The 26,494-nt window shown below is 45.4% G+C and overlaps 1 protein-coding gene across 1 annotated transcript in view; it reads right to left on the bottom strand.

The window, feature by feature from the left end:
• The window catches only part of DNAJC11 (DnaJ heat shock protein family (Hsp40) member C11), a 217,607-nt gene that overhangs the window by 25,041 nt on the left and 166,072 nt on the right, over positions 1-26,494 (bottom strand). Inside the window, exons 8-9 of the mRNA XM_073603624.1 lie at positions 13,894-14,083; positions 7,299-7,384 (exon numbers count right to left, since the gene is read on the bottom strand). Coding sequence (XP_073459725.1) covers positions 7,299-7,384; positions 13,894-14,083 — 276 coding nt within the window. The remainder of the gene's footprint in view (positions 1-7,298; positions 7,385-13,893; positions 14,084-26,494) is intronic.

Genomic DNA, 26,494 nt, shown 5'->3' with positions numbered 1-26,494 from the left:
CCCAGTCTATACCAGTATAGATCCTAACACATTACCCAGTCCATATCATTATAGATCCTAACACATTAACCAGTCTATACCAGTATAGATCCTAACACATTACCCAGTCCATACCAGTATAGATCCTAACACATTACCCAGTCTATACCAGTATAGATGCTAACACATTACCCAGTCCATACCAGTATAGATCCTAACACATTACCCAGTCCATACCAGTATAGATATTCAGCATGAGATTTTTTTCCCCCATTGAGATCTGATGTGTTTTCAAAGTGTTCCTCTCATTTTTTTGTAGTTAAACAAAAGTTTTTGTGCCCAGTTTTAAAAACATAATTTTTGCCCAGAGTCCTATCAAGCACAATGTTCTGACATCCAGGACATCTGAAGAAACGTTATCGATTAAATATTGTTGTGCTTTTGGGGGTCAGGGGATCCGCTGTGAATGCTCCCAAGTCCCTTGGAGCTGGACAGGTTGACTATCCAGTGTCCCGGGAGTCCTGGCACCTGCCTGCTCTGCTTACCCTTCTGACACCGAGAGGATTAAACAACAAAATGAATCAATCGGTGTAGTGAGACAATAATCAGAGCATTATTAGTGGATCACCACAGGGTTAATCCTAATTGGATTGCAATAGGCTCATAATTCACTGTCAGCACATCGATCGCTGTACAGGGGGAGAAAGCCGATGGGGAGAAGAAAAAAAAAAAGAAAAAGTAACGGTTTCCATTCTGGTTTTCGCAGCCTTGACACGGCGTGATGAAGTGAGCGGTTTGATAGCACACTGCGAGCAAGGACTAATCCCCAGATGTCACGCTCATTCACCGCCGGTATGCGACTTGGAGGATAATGCCTGTTCCAATCTCGTATATCTGCCTCAACTACAGCAATGAAAGCTGGATAAATAAAAGGTCGGGAAATGCCATGTGACAAGGACGAGGGGGGGAGATACTCTGTATTACAGATAAATCATACGTTTGTTTTATTCCCACCTCGGAGGAATACGAGGCTGGCTGCCGAAATGGCGACTTTTTGGCCTAACCCGAGAAACCTGAATGATCTGCGCACAGCAGCCAATCAGATTTTAGCTTGAATGTTTCTACTACAGGGCTAAAAATAAAGGGAAGGCTTGAAATTTTTGATATGGGCACCACAGTCATATCTCCTCAACCCCCTGACCTCCGGGAAGATCTAGCCCCCCCCCTCACACCGAATCAGACTTTGAAATCGCACAATTTAAAGGACACATGCCAGTGCGACTTGGCTGACATTTGTGCGACTTCTTGCACAGGCATCTATGCACGTTGCACCTGAAATGACCAAAAACAGCGCAGGACTGTCCTTTACAAAAATCGGTGCGGCACCGCAACGTTGGAGTTGCACCAATATGAACAGTTCCATTGCTGACAATAGGGTGCGACTTGGACCTGTCAAATCGCATGACAAGTCGCACCGGTGTGAGCAGAGGCTTACCCCCCTTTATGGCCAGGCCATTTTTTTTTTTTGCTTTTAGGCACTGCATTACTTTAACTGTCAATTGCACGGTCATGCGACGCGGTATGCCAATTAAATTTATATCTTTTTTTTCAAACAGAGCTTTCTTTTATTGGTATTCGATTGCCTCTGCGGTAGAGCTGCACGATTAATCATTAAAGAATCGAGATCGCGATTCTACTCCTCTCGCGATCTTAACACAGCATTTCTCCAATTCAGTGCAGAGTTCTCTGCTCACTGCTGACAACTGTCAAAAAAAACTAAAAAAGCCTGCCAAGTTTATCACGGAGATAAAGAGAAACATTGTATCTTCTGTTCTTTTAGATCAAAGGGATGAACTTTGGTCTGTAAACGAGGTCAGTTTAAAGGATTACTAAAGGTTTGATAAAAACAAAAAAACAAAAAACACAAACGTTATACTTAAAACCAACTGCACAGAGGAGCCCCGATCCTCCTCTTCTAGGGTCCCTCAGGGGACTCGTGTGGGCGCGCTCCCGTGTCCTGCTGCTGCATCTATTGACACAGACAGCAGGACTCGGCCCTGCCCCCCCGTGTAATTGCATTTGATTGACAGCAGCGGGAGACAATGGCTGCGCTGCTATCAATCTATCCAATCAGGACCCGAGACACCGACTGGAGCTGCTGTGCTCGTCCCCGTCACTGGAAAGACCGGGTTCAGGTAAGTAAAAGGGGGACTCTGGGGGGGGCTGCTGCATCACAGGAGGTTTTTCACCTTAATGCATAGAATGCATTAAAGTGATAAGGTTTTTTGTTTAAATATCAAACATATCATACTTATCTCCACTGTGCAGCTCGTTTTGCACAGAGTGGCCCCGAACCTCCTCTTCTGGCTCCTCCTCTTATCAGATAACCCCCTGGGAGAAGTGCTCTCCCAGGAGGGTTACCTTGTGGGCACGCTCCCGAGTCCAGCATTTGCGTCTATAGAGGCCGAATGCAGGACTCAGCCCCGCCCTCATCATTGGATTTGATTGACAGCAGTGGGAGCCAATGGCTGCACTGCTATCAATCTATCCAATCAAGAGCCAAGAACCCCGGGCAGAGAGACAGCGTGTCCCTGTGGGTCAAGTTCCAGGGCTCAGGTAAGTAAGGGGGGGGCGATCACTGACAGGTGTTTTTTCACCTTAATGCATAGGATGCATTAAGGTGAAAAAACACAAAGGTTTACAACTCCTTTAAAGGGTTTGTAAAGGTTTGTGTTTTTTCACCTTAATGCATCCTGTGCATTAAGGTGAAAAAACACCTGGCAATTACACCCCCCCCACCCCCCCAGACCCTCCGTTTACTTACCTGAGCCTGTTCACCTGCTGTGCGCGTCCCCCGGCGTCCTCTTCTCCACGGAGTCTGGCCATTGATTGGATAGATAGGAGAGATTGATAGCAGCGCAGCCATTGGCTCGCGCTGCTGTCAATCACATCCAATGATACGGCCCGCCGGGGGGCGGGACCGAGTCATACAGGCTGTGTCTATGGAGGCAGCGTGTATGAGACGGGAGCGCGCCCGCAAGATAACCCTCTCGGGATAGAGCTTCCCAGAGGGAGGTTAGCTATTGCGGGGAGGAGCCGAGACAGCCGCCAAGGGACCCCAAAACAGGAGGTTCGGGGCCACTCTGTGCAAAACGAACTGCACAATGGAGGGAAGTATAACATGTTTGTTATTTTAAAAAAAACAAACAAACAAACCCATACAACCCCTTTCAGGTGAAAAATCTTGAGGGTTTACAACCCCTTTAACCACTTAACGCGGAATTCCGCTTAAAAAAAAAAAAAAGAAATTACAAATACTGCAGCTGCTGACTTTTAATAATCGGACACTTACCTGTCCCAGGGTCCAGTGATGCGGGGGATCGAAGCCCCGCTTGTCTCCCCCTCCGCTCGGCGGCGCCGGCATTGTAACTGTGGGCGCATGACTGTGGCTTCACAGCTGGGCACCCACTGCGCATGCGCGAGCCGCGCAATCATCTGGGACCTGTCCCAGATGATTGTCTAGAGCAGGGGTCTCAAACTGGTGGCCCTCCAGCTGTTGCAAAACTACAAGTCCCATGAGGCATTGCAAGGCTGACAGTTATAAGCATGACTCTCTCAGGAAGAGGCATGATGGGACTTGTAGTTCCACAACAGCTGGAGGGCCACCAGTTAGAGACCCCTGGTCTAGAGGGAGGGGGGAGAGGTGATCTTCCTTCTGACACCGAGGGTGCGCCAGAAGGAAGTGAGAGCTGAAAAGAGGGTATCCCCCCCCCCCCCAAAAAAAATGACATGCCAAATGGGGCATGTCAGGGGGTCACCATCTCCTAAATCGGAAGTTTCATTTTTGGGTGGAACTTCGCTTTAAAGACTAAACCTTTTTCTGTTTCTTGTTGCTTACAAGTTAAAATCAGTATTTTTTGCTAGAAAATTACTTGGAACCCCCAAACATTTTATATATATATATATATATATATATATATATATATATATATATATATATATAAAAATCAGAGACCCTAGAGAATAAAATGGAGGTTGTTACAATATTTTATGTTACACTGTATTTGCGCAGCGGTCTTTCAAATGCATTTTTTTGGGGAAAAAAAATACACTTTAATGAATAAAAAACTAAAAACAGTAAAGTTAACCTAATTTTTTTTTTTTTTTTGCATAATGTGAAAGATTTAAAATTACGCCAGGAGAATCGTGATCTTTATTCTAAGCAATAAAAATTGCGATTCTCATTTTGCCCAGAATCGTGCAGCTCTACTCTGCGGTTTCTATTTTTTGCGCTATAAACAAAAAAGACTGAACATTTTGAAAAAAAAAAAGAAATAATATTCTTTACTTACTGCTATAAAACGTCCAATAAAAAGGTATTTAAAAAGAAAATCAAATTTCTTCATAAATTTAGACCATTATGTATTCTGCTACATATTTTTGGTAAAAAAAGAAAAACCCAAGCAGCGTCTATTTATTGGTTCGCACCAAAGTTATAGCGTCTACAAACTATGGTATATATACTGAAATTTAAATATTTTTCTATACTAGTAATGGCGGCGATCAGCGACTTATAGCGGGACTGTGATACTATGGTGGCCAATCTGACACTTTGTGGGAACCAGTGACCTCAATACAGTGATCAGTGCTACAAATATGCACTGTCACTGTACTAATACACTGGCTCAAAAAGGGTTAAACATCTAGGGGCGATCAAAGGGTTAAATCTATGCCTAGCCAGTGTTTGTGTGTGTGTACTGTGAGGTGCTTTTACTAAGGGATGTGCTTTGCAGGGACACAAAAACCGGCACGTCCCCGATGAAAGGACAGATCTCTGTAGTGCTTACACAGAAATCTGTTCCGTCTTCCTACTCGCCGATCAGCATGTGCCAGTGGACATCCATTGGCTGGCACCCGCTGATCGGCTTGTGCTGTGATCACAGCACTGGCTGCCCATGCCCCCTACCAGGAGAGCCGCTCTGCTGCCGTACGCCTAAATGTGGCGGTCAGCAAGCGGGTAATATTTTAATCACGAGGCTCAGAAAATTAAGCCCCCTTATTGGTTTCTCTGGAATTTAACTACTTGCCAACCAACAGTTTGATATACTGCTGGCTGGCGGCTTTGTTTACAGGCACGTGCCCATCCCCCCCGCTTCTCATGCTGTGGTTGGACACAGCACCAGTGTGTGTCAGCAGGTTCGCAGCCAATGAATTTTGGCTGTGAACCTGATGATGGTTGTGGCCAACCACAGAACACAGATCTGGCTGGATCTGCTTCCTAATCTCACTTAAGCCGTCCATAGGCCGAGCGATTTTCTTTCCTGCAACCATGTGTTGCACTAAAGAAAATCACTCGACTGCCCCATCAGCACAGTCAGCGTTTTCTATATTTTTTTTTTCTATGTTGGTTGAACTGGATGGACTTGTGTATGAATTACTGCTAGTGGCTATTATAGCCGCTAGCAATAAATCGCACGTAAAATCCGACAGGCTGGCTGTACCCAAGTTGACTGATCAATCGACTTGGGTACATTCAGCCTGGCCATACAAGGTTTGTCCCTGATGAACCGGCTGAAATTCGAACCATCTATGGCCGGCTTTACCGTTCAGAGCTGAGATTAGGAAGCAAAGTCAGCCAGTCTGAGTAAAAGCAGCACACAGTGAACCCTTTGATTGCTATCCTGATCACCCCCATCACCCAGCCAGTGTCATTAGTACAGTGACCGTGTACAGTAATATCACTGATCACTGTATTAGTGTCACTAGAGACGTCAAAAATAAAACAACGCAGTGGTAAACAAATACCACTAAAAGAAAGCTCTATTTGTGTAAAAAAAAATTATATAAAATGTAATTTGTGTGCAGTGTCGCATGACCGTGCAATTGGCAGTTAAAGTAGTGCAGTGCTGAATAGCAAAAAACGGCCAGGTCATGGAAGGGGTAAAACCATCCAGAGGTCAAGAAATTAACAGACAGAACCCGAAGTGTCACAGAGCATTGGTGGCACTTAGCTCAATGCAATAGCTCAGTGGTTGTCAACCTGCAAGGGAAAGGGGGCCTCAAATGCGACCTCTAATATCTACAAAGGGCAGCATATAATATTTATTACATGTAATGCTACGGAAAACTTTCACAGACTAAAAACAGTAGAGGAAATGGTCACAGATTGTTCTACAAGAGTGGTTGAAAACTGAAGTCATGCTATAGGAGACTGTCAGAGACTGAGGACATGTTGAATGAGACCACTGGACTTTTCTACAATGAATGGACCCTTTACTCACATACCCCCTTTACCCATCAAATAAACACCAGGAAAAAAACCAAGTGCCTTCAAAAGTCCATAGTGGCATTAAGCTGTGGACCCGACTCCTTGAGCTAAGAACGTGGCGCCCAATCTTTGGCCACATATGGCCCTTTGGTGTTTAAAGTGCGGCCCTTGGACCCCAGCAGTCAGTACAGGAAGCATTGAGTTAATGTCTCCCTGTATTGACTGCTGGGGCTCAAGGGCTGCACTTCAAACACCATATGGGGCCCTCAGGCCAAAGATTGGGCGCCGGGCCCACAGCTCAAGGAGTCGGGTCCACAGCTCAAGGAGTCGGGTCCACAGCTCAAGGAGTCGGGTCCACAGCTCAAGGAGTCGGGTGCTCAATGCCAACATGGACTTTTGAAGGCACTTGATTTGTCTTGTGGTGTTTTTGTGAGTTTGCTCTGCTATGTGAACAGCTATGTGCCACATCTCCTTAATGCCATTTAGGCATAAGGCTCAGAACATTAAGTCCATTATTAGTTGTTATGAAATGTAATTTCTGTTTAGACAGAACTTGAAGTGTTGCACAGCAGCAGTGGCTGTAGCTCATAAAGAGAGCAAGACAACATAGTGGTTGGCATTTAGCCCAGGGCACAAGGCCCACAGCCCAGGGCACAAGGTCCAGAGCCCAGGGCACAAGGTCCAGAGCCCAGGGCACAAGGTCCAGAGCCCAGGGCACAAGGTCCAGAGCCCAGGGCACAAGGCCCACAGCCTAGGGCTCAAGGTCCAAAGCTCAGTGCCACCATAGACTTTTAAAGGAATTTGCGGTTTATGTGAGCTCTCTGTTGGTTCGGATTCCTTAAAATAAAAAACAAAGAAAGGTTTGGCTTACATCGAAAACTGGCCCTACAGTGTAAAGGCACATGGTAAGGGCATTAGTCTGTAGTCTTCTAATGAGGTAGTAATTGATGAGAATTGTAAATATAACTCTGAAGTGCTGCAGAATTTGGTGGGGTACACTGAGAAGGCACGGAAAGAACAAAACAGGATGTCTAAAAGATGTCACACTTACTTTATGGATCCTTTCACTCGCGTCTGTTCTTCGTCTTGAAATTTGTGCTGGTAGCTGACCATTACGAAGGAGTGCGGGATTCCAAGCTGGAAACAAAAATGAACTAAAATTACTTAATGCAAACTTTGAAAATGTAACTTTTGATGCTTCACATAAAAATAAAGTGTATAAAATATATAAATAATAATAATAATAAAATTCTGGGGTGCTCTCTGAAATTATGGTTCCTTTCCTGTCCAAAAAGGAAAAAAAAAAGGTCACTGTTTCTGTACAGTCAGGGCCCCCTACTTACTCCCTCCGGCCCCAAGCAAGGTATACTTGCCCATCCACGCTCCCCTTTGTGCCTCCCCGTTCCACTGGAGCCCTCGCACAGCTGCTCGAGTAGAGTGGTTCTTCTGGGTATAGGAGAGAATATGACAGTGTTCAGGCCTGATTAGCCATTCCTGAGGCTCAAACACTGTTATCGGTAGGGGACGGACATCATCCACCCAGGTAAGCTCCTTCATCTGAGCCTACTCAGTATGGGTTCCTGTAGCAGGGAGGCGGCAAAGCAGCATGGCTGGGCGAGTATACCTTCCTGGGGGTTTTGAACTAACAGTAGGCACTGTACAGAATGGTACAAAGAAAAGGGCAACTGCCCCAACCTATATCTGGCCTTAAAGTGGTTGTAAACCCTTAACAACCACTTTTTGCAACAGGTAAGCGTATAATAAGGCTCACCTGCACGGTTTAGGAGATATCCCCTGTATTTGCAGGTCATGTCATTTGACGTCATCGGCACATGCGCACTGAAGCAAAGGCACGTACGCGCCGTTGCTTCAGTTAGACTGTGCCGTTACTGGCAACTCCCGCGTGCATGCGCGGGAATGACGTCATCGTGGCTCCGGCCAACCACAGCCCCGGAACGATGTCGGCCGCCGGAACTGTGAACGAGGACCGCTGCAGGGGCTTCGATCTCAGGTAAGTAATTCATAATGAGCTAGTATGCTATGCATACTAGCTCATTATGCCTTTGTCTTGCAGGGTTTTTTTTTTTTTTTTTTTTAGGGTTTACAACCACTTTAACAGCAAGCAGTACATGGAAGGGTGACGCATGTCAAACAAAAATAAAGAAAAAGTCCCAGCGCAACTTACCAGCCAACGTGCAACAAACCGAATTGTCCTGTCTAACAGTTCATGTTAAAAACAAAGGGTTTAGTTTGCAAACCTTGCTGGGTGTCCAGTGTGCCCCTGTGCCTTTAAGGAAAAGTGGGCTCCCTCCAGTCAAACCTGCCCTCCATTACTATGCATGCGCTTCTACTATGGAGGCTCTAGGACTGTAGATAATACCGGGGTGCCTTGTCACAGCCTCTGCATCTTACGCATGTATTTACAAATAAGTGCAAACTAAACCCCTGTTTTTAATGTGAATGGTTAAAGACAGGACAATTCGGTTTGTTGCAGGCTGGTTGGCAAGTTGATCTGGGAATTTTTCTTTGTTTTTGTTTGACTGTACAGAAAGGACAGGTGTCGATTCGAATAGGTACATTCCAGGCAAACCCGACCCATCTAAAACAGTTTCTTTCTTTATTTTGGACAGAAAAGGCTTCCTTGGGAGATGTCCCATCTTGAACAAACCTGAAAAAGCTTCTAACCGGTTTGATCAGACGCTTTGGAGGACAGGAGGAGAGATCTGGGGTCTAATAAACCCATAGATCGCTCCAAAAAGAGGACCTGTCACAGCCCAAGCTATCACAAGGGATGTTGTTCATCCTTTGTGATAGTAATAAAGTTGATAAAGAAAAACAAAAAGTACAGTGTAAAATTATTTAAAAAAAAAAATAAAATATATATTTTTTACAGCGCCCTGTTAAGTAACTTAAAGTGGGGATTGAAGTGACTTTGAACGTGGCATGGTTGTTGGTGGCAGACGGGCTGGTCTGAGTATTTCTGGGATTTTCACACACATCCATCTCTCGGGGATTACAGAGAATGGTGGGAAAAAAGAAAATATCCAGTGAGCGGCAGTTGTGTGGAGGAAAACACCTTGTTGATGTCAGAAAAGAATGGTTCCAGATGATAGAAAGGCAACAGTAACTCAACCACTTGTTACACCCAAGGTATGCAGAATACGATCTCCGAACACAACACATCGAACCTTGAAGCAGATGGGTTACAGCAGCAGAAGACCACACCGGGTGCCACTCCTGTCAGCTAAGAACAGGAAACAGACTACAATTGGCACAGGATCACCAAAATTGGACAATAGAAGATTGGAAAAACGTTGCCTGGTCTGATGAGTCTGGATTTCAGCTGCGACATTCAGATGGTCGGGTCAGAATTTAGTACATGGATCCATCCTGCCTTGTATCACTGGTTCAGGCCGGTGGTGGGGGTGTAATGGTGGGGGGGATATTTTCTTGGCACACTTTGGGCCCCTTCGTACCAACTGAACATGGTTTATACACCACGTCCTACCCGAGTATTGTTGCTGACCATGTCCATCCCTTTATGACTACAGTGTCCCCATCTTCTGATGGTTCCTTCCAGCAGGATAATGCACCATGTCACAAAGCTCCAATCATCTCACCACTGGACAATGAGGTCCCTGTCCTCCAATGGCCTCCACACTCACCACATCTCATCCCAATAGAGCACCTTTGGGATGTGAGATTGGCATCATGGATGTGCAGCCAACAAATCTGCAGCAACTGTGTGATGCCATCGTGTCAATATTGAGCAAAATCCCTGAGGAACGTTTCCAACACCTTGTTGTATCTATGCCACCAAGAATGAAGGCAGTTCTGAAGGCAACGACACTGCTTAAATAAGAAGTTCTTGGCAGGAGCAAAGGCTTCAAGGTTCACCAGAAACCAGGTACAAGCCAAAATTGTCTAAGGCAGGGGTCTCCAAACTTTCTAAACAAAGGGAAGGTTTCCAACACCTTGTTGAATCTATGCCAGGAAGAACGATGACAAATTTGAAGCCAAAAGGGGGTCCAACCCAATACTAGGAAGGTGTACCTAATAAAGTGGCCGGTGACTGTACAATTTTACACAATATTTACTAAAATTCTGAATGCAAGGGTAAAAATAAAACGTAAAAATCGCCTAGGGCAGCAATTTGTTCCAATCTAGCAGCCTCCCTTTAACAACCAAGTGTATCAGTAACTCTTCCTCGTACAGGAAGCTTCTATCTCCGATTCAGTGGATCTTTTAAAAGCGCCTCTAGCTAGGAACCATTTAGCAGGGAAACGAAGCGCTGAAACCTCTGGCGGACATCTGTGCGGAGTATTCCGCATTAGGTAATTTTTAAATGTAGTGCACTTCTATATTTATGGTTTTGCAAAAGCTATGCATCAGCCAAAAGAGCCCAAAAAAAAAAAAGCGTCGTAAAAAGTACATTTATTAAAAAGTATAATTGAATGGCATAAAACATTCATAGAATGGTTATAGTGATTTGGGTTTTAATGATACCCGGGCCTGGAGAATTCAGCTTAAGTGGAGCGGAAACGGCCTCTGAAAGACAAAATTCAGCGCGGAGCTAAAGTCTCCGGCGTTTCCCGAGAGCCTCCAGGAAGTCATGGATGTTATGGACGGGCCAGACACAAACTTCTCTGTCTAAGATCCAGCAATTAGGTGGAAATTAGACTCATGCAAAATCTATAGGTTTATAGTAAGGGTAATGACTAGCGTCTACCTCTTTGTCCCCTGCTCCACCTGTCAGCCACGTGTCACCTGAAGGTTCAATCAAAGGACGTGCCAGTGTCCATCACCTGAAGGTGGCCTATAACCCACATGGTAACTACTATGGCTCTGTGTCCCGGTGATGTACGATAAGAAAGGATTTTTGGGAAGTGCAGACGTCCGGAATCATTTCCTCATATTTATGGGTAAGAGGACAATATAGACAATTCTGCAGATTCCCGGTCTCACTCAATATATCCCGAAAATCATCAAATATCTGCTGACTTCTTTTAACATCAAGCTTTGCATTAAACATAAAGTGCATCTCACCGCTTTTATACCGTTTCCCCGAAAATAAGACCTAGCGTGATTGTCAGTGATGGCTGCAATATAAGCCCTACCCCCCAAATAAGCCCTACCCTGAAAATAAGACCTACAAGGACTTTAACTAGGGTAGGGCTTATATTGCAGCCATCACTGACAATCACGCTAGGTCTTATTTTCGGGGAAACGGTATATTTTTTTGTATATGTTTTGAGTTATTCATAGAAGGTTTACTTTCATTTAACCACTTGACCTCCGGAAGGTTTTATCCCCTTCATGACCAGCGCATTTCTTGCTAGTTAGCACGGCATTACTTTAACTGGCAATTGCACGGTCTACCCTGTACCCAAATGGACATTCTTATTCTTTTCCACACAAATAAAGCTTTCCTTTGGTGCTATTTAACCACTCGCCGACGGCTGAACGTCCATGGATGGCTTTGTGGTGGTATATCTGAATGATGCCTGAAGCTACAGGCATCATTCAGATATCTGCGTTTTCAGCCTGCTGGTCAGCCTCTAGATCGTTCTTACGGGTGGCGAGAGGGGACGTTCCCCCCCCCCCATCCCTCCGGTGCTTCTACCGACTCACCTCTGCGATCGGCGAGTCGGAGAACGGATCCGCCGCCCCCTGATGTCCACCCTAGAGATTTCCGGTGGACCAGATGGTCGCCAGAGTCTCTATTAATGTCGGAGGCCAAGCGCGATGTTATGACGTCACACCCGGCCTCTGCATTAAAAAAAAAACGGCGGCACCTTGGCTGAGAAGCCGTGATCGTTTTTTTTTGTTTTTTTTAATTCTATTTTAGGTTTCCCGGCCTAGAGGTGAGATGTGGGGTCTTATTGACCTCATATCTCACTGTAAAGAGGTCCTGTCATGCCATATTCCTATTACAAGGGATGTTTACATTACATGTAATAGGAATAATAGTGATCAATTTTTTTTTTTTTTAAAAAGTGTCAAATTAGAAAATTTTAAGTAAAATTAATTTTTTTTTTTTTATTTATTGTTAAAGTGCCCGTGTCCCCATGTGCTCACACGCAGGAGCAAACGCATACGTAATTACCGCCCACATATGACAACGGTGTTGAAACCACACATGTGAGGTATCGCCGCGAACGTTAGAGTGAGAGCAATAATTCTAGCCCTAGACCTCCTCTGTAACTCAAAACACGTAACCAGCAAAAAAAAAATTTAAAGCGTCGCCTATGGGGATTTTTAAGTACCGAAGTCTGGCGCCATTCCACGAGCGGGTGCAATTTTGAAGGGTGACATGTTAGGTATCCATTTACTCGGCGCAACTTCATCTTTCACATTATGCAAAAAAATTGGGCTAACTTTACAGTTTTGTTTTATTTTAAAGCATGAAACTGTTTTTTTCTTTCCAAAAAAAACACGTTTGAAAAATTGCTGCGCAAATACTGTGCGGGATAAAAAGTTGCAATGACCGCCATTGTATTCTCTACGGTCTCTATATATAATATAATATAATATAATATAATATAATATAATATAATATAATATATATAATTCTATGTAATTTTCTAGCAAAAAAAAAAAAAAAGATGATTTTTACATGTAGGAGAGAAATGTCAGAATTGGCCTGGTGGGCAAGTGGTTAATCACCACTGTGTTTATTTTTTATTATACGTTATAATATTTTTCCACACAAATAGAGCACTCTTTTGGTGGCATTTGATCACCTCTGGGTTTTTTATATTCTTTGTACTATAAACTAAAAAAGACCAAATAAAAAAAATAAAAAAAATTCTACTTCGTTTAAAAAACAAAAAAACAAAAAAAAAAACTCCAATAAAATCAAAATTCTTCATATATTAAAGGCCAAAATGTATTTTGCTAAATGTGTAAAAAGTGGCAGAATTATTTTTTTATCTCTGGAGTATATCCCCTTTTTTATGCCAATATTCTGCTGGATTTGGTAGCTGCAGCTTGACACTGCATGCTACTGCTCAGTCTGTCATCTACTAGGACCCCGAAATCCTTCTCCATCCTCGATTCCCCCAGAGGTTCTCCCCCTAGTGAGTAGTTTGCCTTTATGTTTTTTGCCCCCAAGTGCATTAGTTTACATTTCCCCACATGGTACAGGGTGCTGTGATTGGCCCACAGCTATCACATGGTACAGGGTGCTTTTATTAGCCCAGGTACCAAGTGATATCTGTGGGCCAATCGCAGTATCAATATAGGAATTAAAACTCATAACAGCTTTGTTGACTTTGTGATCGTGCGATTGCTTAGCGGTCACATGATCCCCCAGCCACTCAAAGTGACCAGGTACTGGGAGCCGCAATCTGCTGGGTCCGGTGGACACAGCGGTGACAGGACCAACCCGCTGCACTTGCCCCTCGGCTGGATGATGTACATGAACAGGCCTGCCGGTGCCGCCTTGCTGCAGTAAATGTACTTTGGCCAGGTGGCAACCGTTTAAAAGCTTCACGAAAGGTTGCTAAACTTGGAGCCATGTTTATGGTGCTTTCTATAGTAACGGTGTCTCTCTGCCACATCGGAGTTGGGTTCTCAAGCGGTCAAAGTTTGCCGACCTCTGCACTGGCCCTCCAAGCAAGCCTACACGGGCATCAGAGCCTTACCTGTAACGCCAACGTAAAGTGGCTGGTCTTTGTGTCCCGCACAATACTGGTGTTCATAGCAGACTGGATACCCCACCGCCACTGCACGTAACCCATTGTGTTTTTGTCTAGATGCCGCGCCAACATTGTCGTGAGGCCAGGCCTCATCCCCCGCGAGGAGAACTGCAGTACACAGTTTGTAGTGAAGAAACTGAAAGGAAACAAAAAAAAAGACAAATTACAACTGGGGGCAAAATTCTGCCCAATAGAAAACACAACAATAAAGCAATGTTTAGATAGACCCCACCCTGACTGACAGCCAATGAGAAATGTTCAAGTCAACCAGGCTGGGGCGCAGGCAACCAAGGAAGGATCCTCCCACTCCGTAATCCCAAATAGAGAAGTCCTAGATCATGTGTTATATGTGATCAACCAGCTTAGGTAAGTAAATGGGGCTTGCCCTAAACCTGCCAAGAGTTAAATCCTAATTGAACTTTCAGCTTCTATCCGCCAAATACTGTACATCAAAAATGTGTGCAAAGTCTTACGGTTTTCTTTAGAAAGCAGCCAAAACCTGAGCATAAAAGCCTATCCCCTGCCAGCATGCTGCACAGAAGGACCCTTGTTCTGTGTTTAAGCAACGGTCTCTCTACAGAGGTCCAACACACCCCACCCTATGGAGTCAGATCTATAGCACTGCAATCAGCAAAGTTCATGCTCTTGTGCTGATTGAAGTCATAGCTCCGACCAAGTAGGGGGCCTGTCTACCCTCTGCAGAGAGACTGCTATCTGTGTGGAAGCAGCAAAGATCCAACCCCTATAACATGCTGGCAGAGGACAGGCCTTTCTACTCTGTCTATAGCAGAATATTAAATCGAATGTTTCTTCTGACAATTGGATCAACATTTGTATGGCCAGGACCTTGTGCTCCCTTGCTGATTGGAGCTCTGGCTCTGACTCAGCAGGGGGCATGGTCGACCTCTGCAGAGAGACTGCTGCTTCCACACAGACAGCAAGTGTCCAACTCTACAGCATGCTGGTAGAGGGCAGACTGTTCTACAATGGCTTTAGCAGAATATTAGAGCGATTGTTTCTTCTGACAACCAGATAAATATTTGTATGGCCAAAAGGTAAAAGGACCTTGTGCTTCCTTGCTGATTGGAGCAATAGCTTTGACTCAGCAGGGGGAGAGTATGCTCTCTGCAGAGAGACTGCTGCTTCCACATAGATAGCAAGGGTTGAACTCTATAGCATGCTGGCAGAAAACAGGCTTTTCTACTCTGGCTATAGCAGAATATTGTGATTGTTTTGTCAGACAATTGGAATAATATTTGTATGGCAAAGATGTAAGTACCCTGTTTTTAAGTATGGCCATAAGTAACAGGACCTTGTGCCAAAAGTAACAGGACCTTGTGCCAAAAGTAACAGGACCTTGTGCCATAAGTAACAGGACCTTGTGCCATAAGTAACAGGACCTTGTGCCATAAGTAACAGGACCTTGTGCCATAAGTAACAGGACCTTGTGCCATAAGTAACAGGACCTTGTGCCATAAGTAACAGAACCTTGCGCCATAAGTAACTGGACCATGCTCTCCCTTGCTGATAGGAGTTCTGGCTCGGCAGGGGGCATTGTCTGACCTCTGCAGAGACACTACCGATTCCACATAAAGAGCAAGGGTTGAACTCTACAGCATGCTGGCAGAGGGAAGACTTTCCTACTATGGCAACAGCAAAATACGAATTGATTGTTTCCTTTGACAATTGGATCAACATTTGTATGGCCATAACAAGACCTTATGCTCCCTTGCTAGTTGGAGCAATAGCTTTAACTCCGCAGGTGGTGAGTCTTCACTCTGCAGAGAGACTGCTGCTTCCACATTGAGAGCAAGGGTTGAATTCTACAGCTTGCTGGCAGAGGGGAGGCTTTTCTACTTTGGCTATAGCAGAATATTGAAGTGCTGGTTTCTTCTGACAATTGGATCAATATTTGTATGGACATAAGTAACAGGATCTTGTGCTCCATTGCTGATTGGAGCTCTGGCTCTGACTCAGCAGGGGGCATGTCTGACCTCTGCTGAGAGACTGCTGCTTCCACACAGACAGCAAGGGTCCAACTCCACAGCATGCTGGTAGAGGGCAGACTGTTTTACTAGGGCTATAGAGGAATATTAAAGCGATTGTTTCTTCTGACAACCGGATAAATATTTGTATGGCCATAGGTAACAAAACCTTCTGCTCCCCTGCCGATTGGAGCAATAGCTTTGCCTCAGCAGACGGAGAGTCTGCTCTCTGCAGAGAGACTGCTGCTTCCACATGGAGAGCAAGGGTCCAACTCTAAAGCACGCTGGCAGAGGACAGGCCTTTCTACTTTGGCTATAGCAAAATATTGAAGTGGCTGTTTCTTCTGACAATTGGATCAATATCTGTACGGATATAACTAACAGGACCTTGTGCTCCCTTGCCGATTGGAGCTCTGGCTCTGAACTCAATAGGAGGGCATGTCTGACCTCTGCAGAGAGACTGCTGCTTCCACACAGACAGCAAGGATCCAATGCTGGCAGAGGACAGGCTTTTCTACTCTGTCTATAGCAGACTATTGTATTGATTGTTTCGTCCGACAATTTGATCAACATTTGTATGGCCAGGACCTTGTGCCTCCTTTGCTGATTGGAGCTCTGGGCCGGACTCAGCAGGGAGCATGTCTGTCCTCTGCAGAGAGACTGCTGCTTCCAAACAGACAGCAAGGGTCCAACTCTAAAACACGCTGGTAGAGGACAGGCTTTTCTACTATATATCAGAATATTGAAGTAATTGTTTCTTCAATCCATTGTGAGGCCTAAACCGACACCCGGCCTCTGCAAACTGAAAAGCTGCTGGTGAACGATCTTCCGGAATGCCACAGAATGACTCTTCTCTGACACTTTTTAATGCATTTGTATTTTTTTTTTTTTTTTTTATATATTTTATCCTCTGCAATTTCCGCTCAGAAACAATATAATGTTCTTTAATCAACAGGCAGTCGGGAACGCACAAGCAAACAGATATTTTATACCGAGTCGATTTAAATAATTTCAATAATCGCCACATCCCTGGAGAGCTTACACAGTAAATAATAAAAAGGACGACTAGATAACGACCCTGTCTGTCAAATATATCACAGACACGCGTCACTGCGTGGAATTATATTGCCTCCTACAGACGGGAAGCTATATTCTCAAATCTGCTTGATTTGTCATTATTTTTATGTGGGGGAAAAAAAAAAAAAGCGCAGCAAACACATTTATGGCCGGTAATTAGAGAGATACTTTTATAAGTCGCGTATTTCTGTTCCCTTCCGCATTTAAAGTGCACCTATCACTTAGAAGATACAGAGGCAGCAATAACGTTTAATGCAAAATTCAACAAAAATATATTTATGTATAGACATGTTCTATACTTCTATATTGCTATAGAACCCATCTTGTAACGATTATTTAAAATTCAATTTTCTTTTTAATAAGCAGCAATCTATGGCGACAAAGATCCCGGTTTAACGTTGAAGAATCATCATCATCCAGGTTCTAACAAAAAAAAAAAAAAAAAAAAAAGGTCTGCAGAGAGCTTAAGGGGAAGTTTCAGGCATCCCCAGCAGCAAACGATTAGCAATACACCAACCACAGCATATTGACAGGGGTGCTGGGCAGTGGCGGCCCATCCATAGGGGGCACACAGGCGCCGCCGCCCCCCCCCACCCAGCAGTCACAAAAAGAAAAAAAAAGGTTAAAAAAATAGAAAAAATGTTAAGTGCACTGTGTTCGGGCGCCGGACACAGTGCACTATGGGAAGCGCCACGTCAATGCAATCACGAGATTGCAGATGAGGTGCTTTATTTGCAGGCTTCCAAAGCGCCGAACAGCTTCTGCCCGTAGTATTACTACGGGCCAGAGCTTTGTTGTTCAAGTTAAGAGGTTACTTCCGGTGATGTTGGCAGCTCCGTGGAATGCACGGCCCAAGCGGAGCTGCCTGTAAGGTAAGCGAGGCTGCGCTTCATGGGGCACAGTGAGGCTGCGCTTCATGGGGCACAGTGAGGCTGCGCTTCATGGGGCGCAGTGAGGCTGCGCTTCATGGGGCGCAGTGAGGCTGCGTTTGATAGGGCACAGTGGCTGCATTTGATAGGGCACAGTGGCTGCATTTGATAGGGCACAGTGGCTGCGTTTGATAGGGCACAGTGGCTGCGTTTGATAGGGCACAGTGGCTGCGTTTGATGGTACAGTGAGGCTGCAATTGATGGGGTCTTTTTTGAGAATTTTTCAGTTTGTTTGCACCCCCAAAAATTTTGAGCACCAGTCACCACTGGTGCTGGGGATGCAGCGTCCTCTAAAGATAATCATGTGATTATAGCAGGGAGACCCTCACATCTCAAGAAGTGATCGAGGAGCATTAAAACCCTGTTGAGATCACATTTTTTCAGCAACCCCCACCTCAACCACTCCTCCTTTAGGTGCAGAGAAAGGAACTTGGGGGGGTACACACGCCACAGTACAAATGATACCCCGTCGATTTACCCACCGAGCACAACCTAGTTAAGTGAATGGAGCCGCCCGTCAGATGCCCTACAATGGCGTGCAATCATGGCCGGGAAAAAGGGGTAGGCAGGTGTGGTGGCTGCCCAGGGAACAAGTATCATGTGAGGTTGGGGTAGGGCGCTGCAAGCAGAGCTTTTTCCACTACAAGCTGACAGGTGTAGTGGCAGAGGCATCACTACTTCTGTCAGCTTAGCACTGGATGAGACAAGCCAAATCTGGAGAGGAGGACAGAGCCAGGAGGAGGTTTGGGCTATTCTATCTCTTACTTCCCGCTGCACACTTCTGCCACTGTAGCTCTCCTGGATCGGGACTGTCAGATCAGCACTATGCATGGCAGGGACCACCCCCTCCATTAAGGGCGCATGGGCGCCGCCCCCTCTATCCATGCCACTCCCTATATAATTAATAGATAGATTCAGGCATAGCTGAATCTATCCATGGCCACCGCTGCCACCCCCAATTCATGCATCCGGCCCCTTTCAGGACGCCGGGCGCATGAATTACAGCAGGGGTGTTTTTTTTGAAGCACCGGATTAGAACCATAGACTCCAATAGGCTTCAAAATAGTGTGGACGTGTGGCGTAGAGCATTGTGCTTGGAGCCCACCCCAGGTGAGTTAGAAAAGCAAGTGAATATTCACGCACTATTCCCAAAGCACACGTTCCCATAAAAATGGCTGTGCATATATAAGTGAGTGCTGAAGCGACCATCGGCTGGATCCATAAATAGTTTTTGATAACAAACATGTTAAGCTTACCTGCTCAGTGGAATAGTTTTGCACAGAGCAGCCCAGATCCTCCTCTTCTGGGGTCCCCCACTGGCGCTCCTGGCCACTTTCTCCTGCCAAGTAACCCCATAGCAAACAGCTTGCCATGGGGGCACCTCAGTTGCTGCTCTGTGTGTCCATTCACACACACGGCCCGGCCCTGCTCTCTCCTCACTGGCTGTGATTGACAGTACCGGCAGCCAATGACGCCTTCTGCTGTCTCAGCCAATGAGGAGAAAGACACCCGGGAGAGCCGCAACCGCTGCATATAGGTAAAAAAAAAAACTTGAGCCTTTACAACTCAATGCCCTCAGCATCTCTTATGTGACAGAGTGGTAGAGAAACCTGACAATCTCAATAGACCCAGAGGACTGGAGTGAGGCCTGGTCGATCGTAGCAAAATGTTCCTTTTAAACTGCTACCCTTGCGGTTGCATATAAAGTGCTCATGTGGTGGGACTGGGTTCCTGCTTGGATAGCCCAGGCAAACCTCGGATGCAGCGATAGATGCTTCAAGAATTGTGGCCAGCGAGTGGACATCCTACATATTTGTTGGCAGGGTCTACGGTTGCTTGGTTTCTGGTCCAGACTCTTTGGTCTGTTACATACTTGTTTTCACCTGAGGATTCGTATGGATGTCAAGTTAACGCTATTACATTGGCTCATTCCGGGTCTCTTTACCCATCAACAGAAATCGGCTTCATATTTATTTTTGCCTGCTAAGCTGATCATTGCTCAGGTCTGGAAGAAACCAACTATCTTCTTTGAAGGAGTGAAAGACCGTATTGACTACCCTTAATGACCAATGAACAGATGTCCAGCATTTTAATGGACCCCCATGCTAAGTTTCTCAAAATTTGGAAACATTGGATCGATTATTCTTTCCCTTCTTTGCACCCAGACAGTTTTGGCCATTTATAGTTGATACCCGAGACAGTCCTGAGTCTATGGTATCGCTTTTCCCTCCCTTACCTCACCTCAACCCCCTATCTTCCATCTTTCTTTCTCACTTTATTCTTATTTTTTTTTTGGGTTCTTTCATAAACTTTCTGGTTGTAACAATTTCTGGGAAGCTTGCTTTTATGGAACTTGTCGAATTACGCATTTCTGGTAGTTGAGTCAGACTCGCCATACAGTTGACGGAACCTCACAGTATTTATGATTCATTTGGTTGTAATGTATATTAGCATTCTGTGTAATTTTTTAGTCCCGTGGGGCGAACTTGGAGCTTGTTATGTTTTTCAAAATGTAAATTGAAAAAATGATTGAAAGTAAAAATGAGGGATACATAATTGTTGTTAAACATTGGTAAGATACACCAACAATAAGTATCATTTGCGTCAGAACAAATGCATGTCTAGGTTACATATAAATGGAAAAACATGTTCATAAAGCACATCAGGAGACCATCTGTGGGAGCAACCCCTGCAAACATTACAGGTTAAAGTAACGTTCACCAGCATTTCAGAAAAGGGGTTAGATATTGTGTCCGAAACCCTTGTCACACATTCCGAATTCATAAGCAAAGAATCGTTCAAGCGTCATGTCCACTACCTAATCAGAGTGGAGGGGAGCGAGAATGCCAAGTGTATAGGAGAGTGGTCAGACCAGACCATTGAGTCTATGCCACATTCAGGAGACAAATCCAGACAACTATGGTCACTCATTAGGTAGTCTATGCAACTAAAAGTCTGATGTCATCCACAAGATGCAGATCGTAGAATGCACATTTCAAAGCCCTCAGTTTGGGGAATGAAATACACGACTGCGAGGTGGAGGAGTCCAAAAGTGGTTCCAAAGGGGTGTTAAAATCCCCTCCTAAGATGAGCTTACCCTCCATGAATCCTGACAGATTCCTCAAATACTGCAGCGCGGACGGCACTTGATTAATATTTGGTAGGTACATGTTAGCTATCGTAAATTTGGTACCCCATAGCAAAAATTGCACAAAAACATACCTTCCCTGAGGGTCAGAGAGGTGATCAAGCACTTCTATAGTTATGGAAGGCAATAGATACTCCCTTGGCTTTCTGGGTTGGGTTAGTACCATGGAACCATCTGTTGAAATATACGTTGGAACAGGAAGGAGTGGAGGCAATGTGAAGAAGCACATTAGCTCTGCGTTTGTGCATTTGATAGAGGATTTGTCCTCTTTGGAGGCAACATTGAGGCCATTTACATTGTATGAGCAAAACTGTAGCCAGGGTGAGAAATCACTGTGTGGGCCATGATGGAGTGACAAGAAGAAAAGAGAATAAGAAAAATAAGAGAGAAAGGGGAGTGGAGTAGAGGGAGAGGGGTCAAAGGAAAGTTGGGGAGGGATGGAATAGGAGAAAGAAGAGTAGTGGGAAAGCAGTAGGTCAGAGAGAACACTTGGGGCAGGTGGCTCAAAAAATACTAAATCGTCGGCGAAAGCGTAACACTTTGTGAAATATCACTTGGTAGGCACAAACCATGCCAATCCTATTTAGGGAGGGAGGACGAAATAAGAATAGCAGAGTTGTGATCCCAACAACTTAGCAGGCACATATAACATAAATGTAGCACACCCATCTATTGCTTAAAATCTTAGTTACTAACGAGCACGGGGGGAGCGTGGCTTGCGGCAAATGAAGACGCGGTGAAGGATAGCCCCGCTGAAACTCCTGAAAATTCTCCTGACAACTCCTCTCTTTTGGGCTGTAACAGCTCCCACTGACCCGCGATATCACTCACACACCCGCAGTGTCACTCGGGTGCCAGCATGTCTAGAAAAGGCAAAGATCTCTACCTGGGACCCGACCATGTGGCTCAAGATGGCGGCCGAGCGCCTCGCTCAATGAAGGAGGCAGCACAGAAGCTGTTCAACAAGCATCTTTACAGGGACACTCCAGCTAAACCGTCTCCACTGCCTGCAGATCCTACACTCAGCCTCCCAGTGGGTGAGAACAGCGAGCTGGACTAGCAGGACGACACAGTGGATGCCGTCCTGTGGGACACAGCGAGCACCCCTCCATTCCTGTAACACACACTGACTCCTCTTGGCACTGACTTGCAGGACCCGGAGCCCACCCTGAGACAAATTTTTTCTGCAATACCACTCTGACAACCCTGACTTGCGAAATTTGGGGGGGTGAAAATTGAACTGGCATTAGTCCATCAGGACATGCAGAAACTTAGGGATCGTACATCAGAGCTGGAGGGTCGCATGAGTATAGTGGAAGATGAGGTAGTGTCACTACAACATGGACTGCGACAGGTGCAATCTATGTCCTCCAGTCACGCTTCTCGCCTGGAGGACATGGAAAACAGGCTTAGAAGGAACAACGTGAGGGCAGTGGGCATGCCTGAGAAGGTGGAGGGAAAAAACCCTGTTGCTTTTAATGAGCAGTGGCTAGTGGAGGTCTTTGGGAGAGAAGTCTTATCCCCCATGTTTGCAGTGGAGCGTGCGCACCAAGTGCCTGGCAGGCCACCACATCTGGGAGAACCACTGAGGCCTTTCCTTTTCAAATTCTTGAACTTTAAAGACCAAAACACTGCCCTATACCAAGCCCGCACCAGGGAAGACGCCATGAAGATGGATAACGTCTCAATATCCTTCTACCCTGACTCCTTGAGAGGAATCTACCTACTACTTCAATGCGGAGGCCTTGTGACCCTTTTCCTGTTTGACCACCTACATGGAAAGTTTTTTTCCCCATGTCAGTCTCTTCTTGCTATGGAATCTGCAAGTCCCATCGTATCACTTACCTTGTGACGAAGGAGCCCCCTCTTGTTATTGCACTTGTCCCGCGTGGACATCCCAGTTTTGATTCCCCACAGGATACCTCAGGGAATTAACTTTTTAATTTTTTTTTTCCAGTTATGGTTTGTTTGTTCTTTTTTTACTGTTAACCCAGAGCAGATGCCTTGAGGATACCAATGAACACCTCGTACAATATACATGTCGACCCATTCAACTAAATGTATACCCATCTCCTCTGTTGGAGATTGCTGCTGGCCCCTTGCAGTAACACCAAGTAGCAAGTCCTTTAAACTGATGGTTCGGGACCCTCCCGGTCTTCCTAATGCACACATAGCTTATCCTGTTACTCATATCGATTGCTTATCCATGTTTCTCTCCCCTGGGGCCCGGACTCTATCTACATTTTTGATTACAGAGTTATGTCAGTAACAAATGAGTTTACCTTTCTCTCCTGGAATGTTAGGGGGCTGGATGATGGTGTGAAATGTACTGCACTATTTTCTGCGTTGAAACCTTACAAATTGTCTATAGTGTGTTTACAGGAAACGCACCTTCAAAAGGACACCATTCCACTACTAAGGTCCAGGGGATATCAGACTGGGTTTTACTCCACACACACAGCCTACTCCAGGGAAGTAAGCATATTGATCTCCAATGACATTTCCTTTCACCTGTTGCAGTCCAGAATAGATGAACAGGGAAGATACATTTTTTTTTTACTATGCAAACTGGCTGAAATGCTGTGTATTATTGCGAATGTGTATGTCCCTCCACCCTTCTCTCCTGATAGCTTAAAATGTCTGGCTCAATTCATAATCCCATATTCTAATTTACCCCTGTGGGTCCTAGGGGACTTTAATAATCCCATTGACTAGACTCTAGACAAATTTACCCCGCCTGATGGCCGCTCCACTGGCCCTGAAGGCCCTATCCCTTTTGCTATATTGATTTCAGAGATTGGTTTGCGAGATGTGTGGAGGGACAGACATCCTGACAAAACTGACCTTTTCCTGTTATTCGGCTGCCTTCCGTGGCCTATGCCGTATTGATTTATGCTTATGCAACTCCTTGGCACAAGTCAGGGTGTCACAGACTGATTATACTTCCCACAGTTATCTCAGACCACTCACTCCTCTGGGTACGGATATCGGTCCCCGGGGTGAGGGGGGATTGTGGAAAGTCAACCCATTTTGGCTCCAGCTTTTTCCAGCAGACGACCCTATTCTGGAGGCCCTGACATGCTTTCTTGGAGTCAACAGGATTATGGCCTCGAGAGGTATGGTTTGGAATGCCCTTAAGGCCCACCTTAGAGGCCTTATTATCAAACAAATCTCCCACATAAAAACTGAGGTGTAGAGAGAGGAGGGCAGCTATATTGTGGACCCTACACCTTCTACTGAACACAGCTGGGTGGCAGCATAGGAAATGTTTCAGCAGGTTGTCCTGAATGCTGTGGAAAATAAGCGTTTTTGCCTGCAGCAGCGGTATTTTGAGAAGGGGGAAAGTACAGGCCATCTGTTGGCGGTCATCTCCCGCTCACAACAGGGACTATCCTACATAGACACTATACAGAGCCCTACGGGGGACAGCATGCAGGACCTGACACAAATACTGAAGGTATTCACTGACTACTTTCACAAAGTTAACCACTCTAAGGTAAACCCGATGGTGGAAGCACTGGTGCTGTTCTTGGACTGTTGCCCTCCACCATCACTGACTGACGATGGTTGAAACCTTCTCAATGCCCCTCTAACAATCGAGGAATTAGCCACGACTGTGGCAAACATGGCCAATAGCAAATCCCCTGGTATGGAAGGGCTCCCAGTAGAAATATATAAGTGTTATAGTGACCCTCTTTTACCTGCCCTACTGGAGACCCTCAAGGACGCTTTCATGACAGGCCACTTACTATCTTCTACGAACAAGCCTGTTATTGTGGCGATTCCCAAACATGGCAAGGACCCAGTGCTGCCTGACTCGTATCAACCAATTTCTTTGATAAACACGGATATCAAGTTGCTGGCTAGGGTACTGGCTACCAGGCTGGCAAAGGTGGTATCCGGTTCAATACACTTGGATCAGTCGGGATTTATTCAGGCTAGATCAACAGCGCTGAACATCAGTCAAATGTTCCTGAACATATAACTGCCTGTGGATAATCCTGGTAACAGGGCGTTGTTGTAACCTGTGGGCTGTCATGCAGAAATTCCAGTTGGGAGAGACTTTTCTTAAATGGGCGCGACTACTTTACTCTGCTCCTGAGGCACAAATTAGGATTAATAGGGTCCTGTCTGACCCCTTCTCTTTACATAGGTGGACAAGACAGGGGTGCTTCGCTCTGGCCCTGGAGCCTCTGGCAGCGAGGGTGAGGGCATCCCCTGAGGTTGTTGGGTTTCAGCGCCCCCTGGGTGGGAGGGGGGATAAGCTCTCCCTCTACGCCGACACATCCAGATATATTTAGGGGACACTGCCAGCTCTCCGGAAACAGTAATGCGTCTTATTGAACGGTTTGGACAGCTGTCTGGATTTGCTATAAACTGGCACAAATCTTCTCTATTATAGTTAGACCCTCTGCCATCGCCAATGCCGGCAATAGGAGCACAGGTGGAGGTGAAGATACTGCATTCATTCAAGTATTTAGGCATAATGGTGACTGCCAATGTGACCGGTTATGTATCCCTGAACCTTAAGCCCATTTTAGCTAAATTTAAACATAAACTGAGTAGCTGGTGTAAACTGCCCCTTTCAGTGACAGGACGGGCAAATCTGATAAAGATGGTCTGGGCTCCCCAGTTGTTCTATATCCTTCACAATTCTCCTGTGTGGATACCACGCTACTGGTTTCAACAGGTGGATTCATTCTATAGAGCATTGCTGTGGAAAAATAAAGTGGCTAGGGTTAAACTGACCACTCTTCAGTATCCTAAAGACCAGGGGGGACTAGCAGTACCGCAAGCCATAACCTATTTTTTGGCTGCCCAACTACAGCACTTCATTGGCTGGGATCTGCCAGATATGCTAGATCCCTCTAGGACCTTGGTGATCCCCTTGAGTAGGGTCTCCCGGATCGGACACATCACTGCCCCACAATAAGGTTGATCCTAAAATTTTGGGCAGAAGTGAAAACTAGACTGGGGTTAGGAGGCTTTTTGGAGTCTACTCCCATATGGGATAACAACTCCTATCCTGAATTAAACAAAGTTCCCAAACAGGCCGCGTGGTGCAGAGTCAAATATTTTGTATAACTGTATAATGGAATGTCACTGAAGTCTTTTGATCAGCTACAAGGGGAGTTTCCCTCACTGGGTGGCCGATATTTTATGTTTTTACAACTACGACATGCAATTAGTGCACAGGATAAGGGCTCAAACCTGAGACTAGATGACTTAGACTTTTTTACGTTCATATTTACTGCTGCAGACAATAAGGGTATTATCTCTCACATCTATGCCTATTTGCTTACCCATATTCAAGCTCCTGATCTACTGCCCTGTAGAGGAAAATTGGAGGCTGATGTAGGCCCCATAGATCAGTGGTCAAATGAGGTTTCGCCTAGGGTGTAAAAAAT

The sequence above is a fragment of the Aquarana catesbeiana genome, linkage group LG10 (assembly GCF_042186555.1).
Source record: "Aquarana catesbeiana isolate 2022-GZ linkage group LG10, ASM4218655v1, whole genome shotgun sequence".
Classification (NCBI taxonomy): domain Eukaryota; kingdom Metazoa; phylum Chordata; class Amphibia; order Anura; family Ranidae; genus Aquarana; species Aquarana catesbeiana.
The sequence above is the reverse complement of the archived record's forward strand: the minus strand, read 5'-3'. Positions and strand labels throughout refer to the sequence as shown.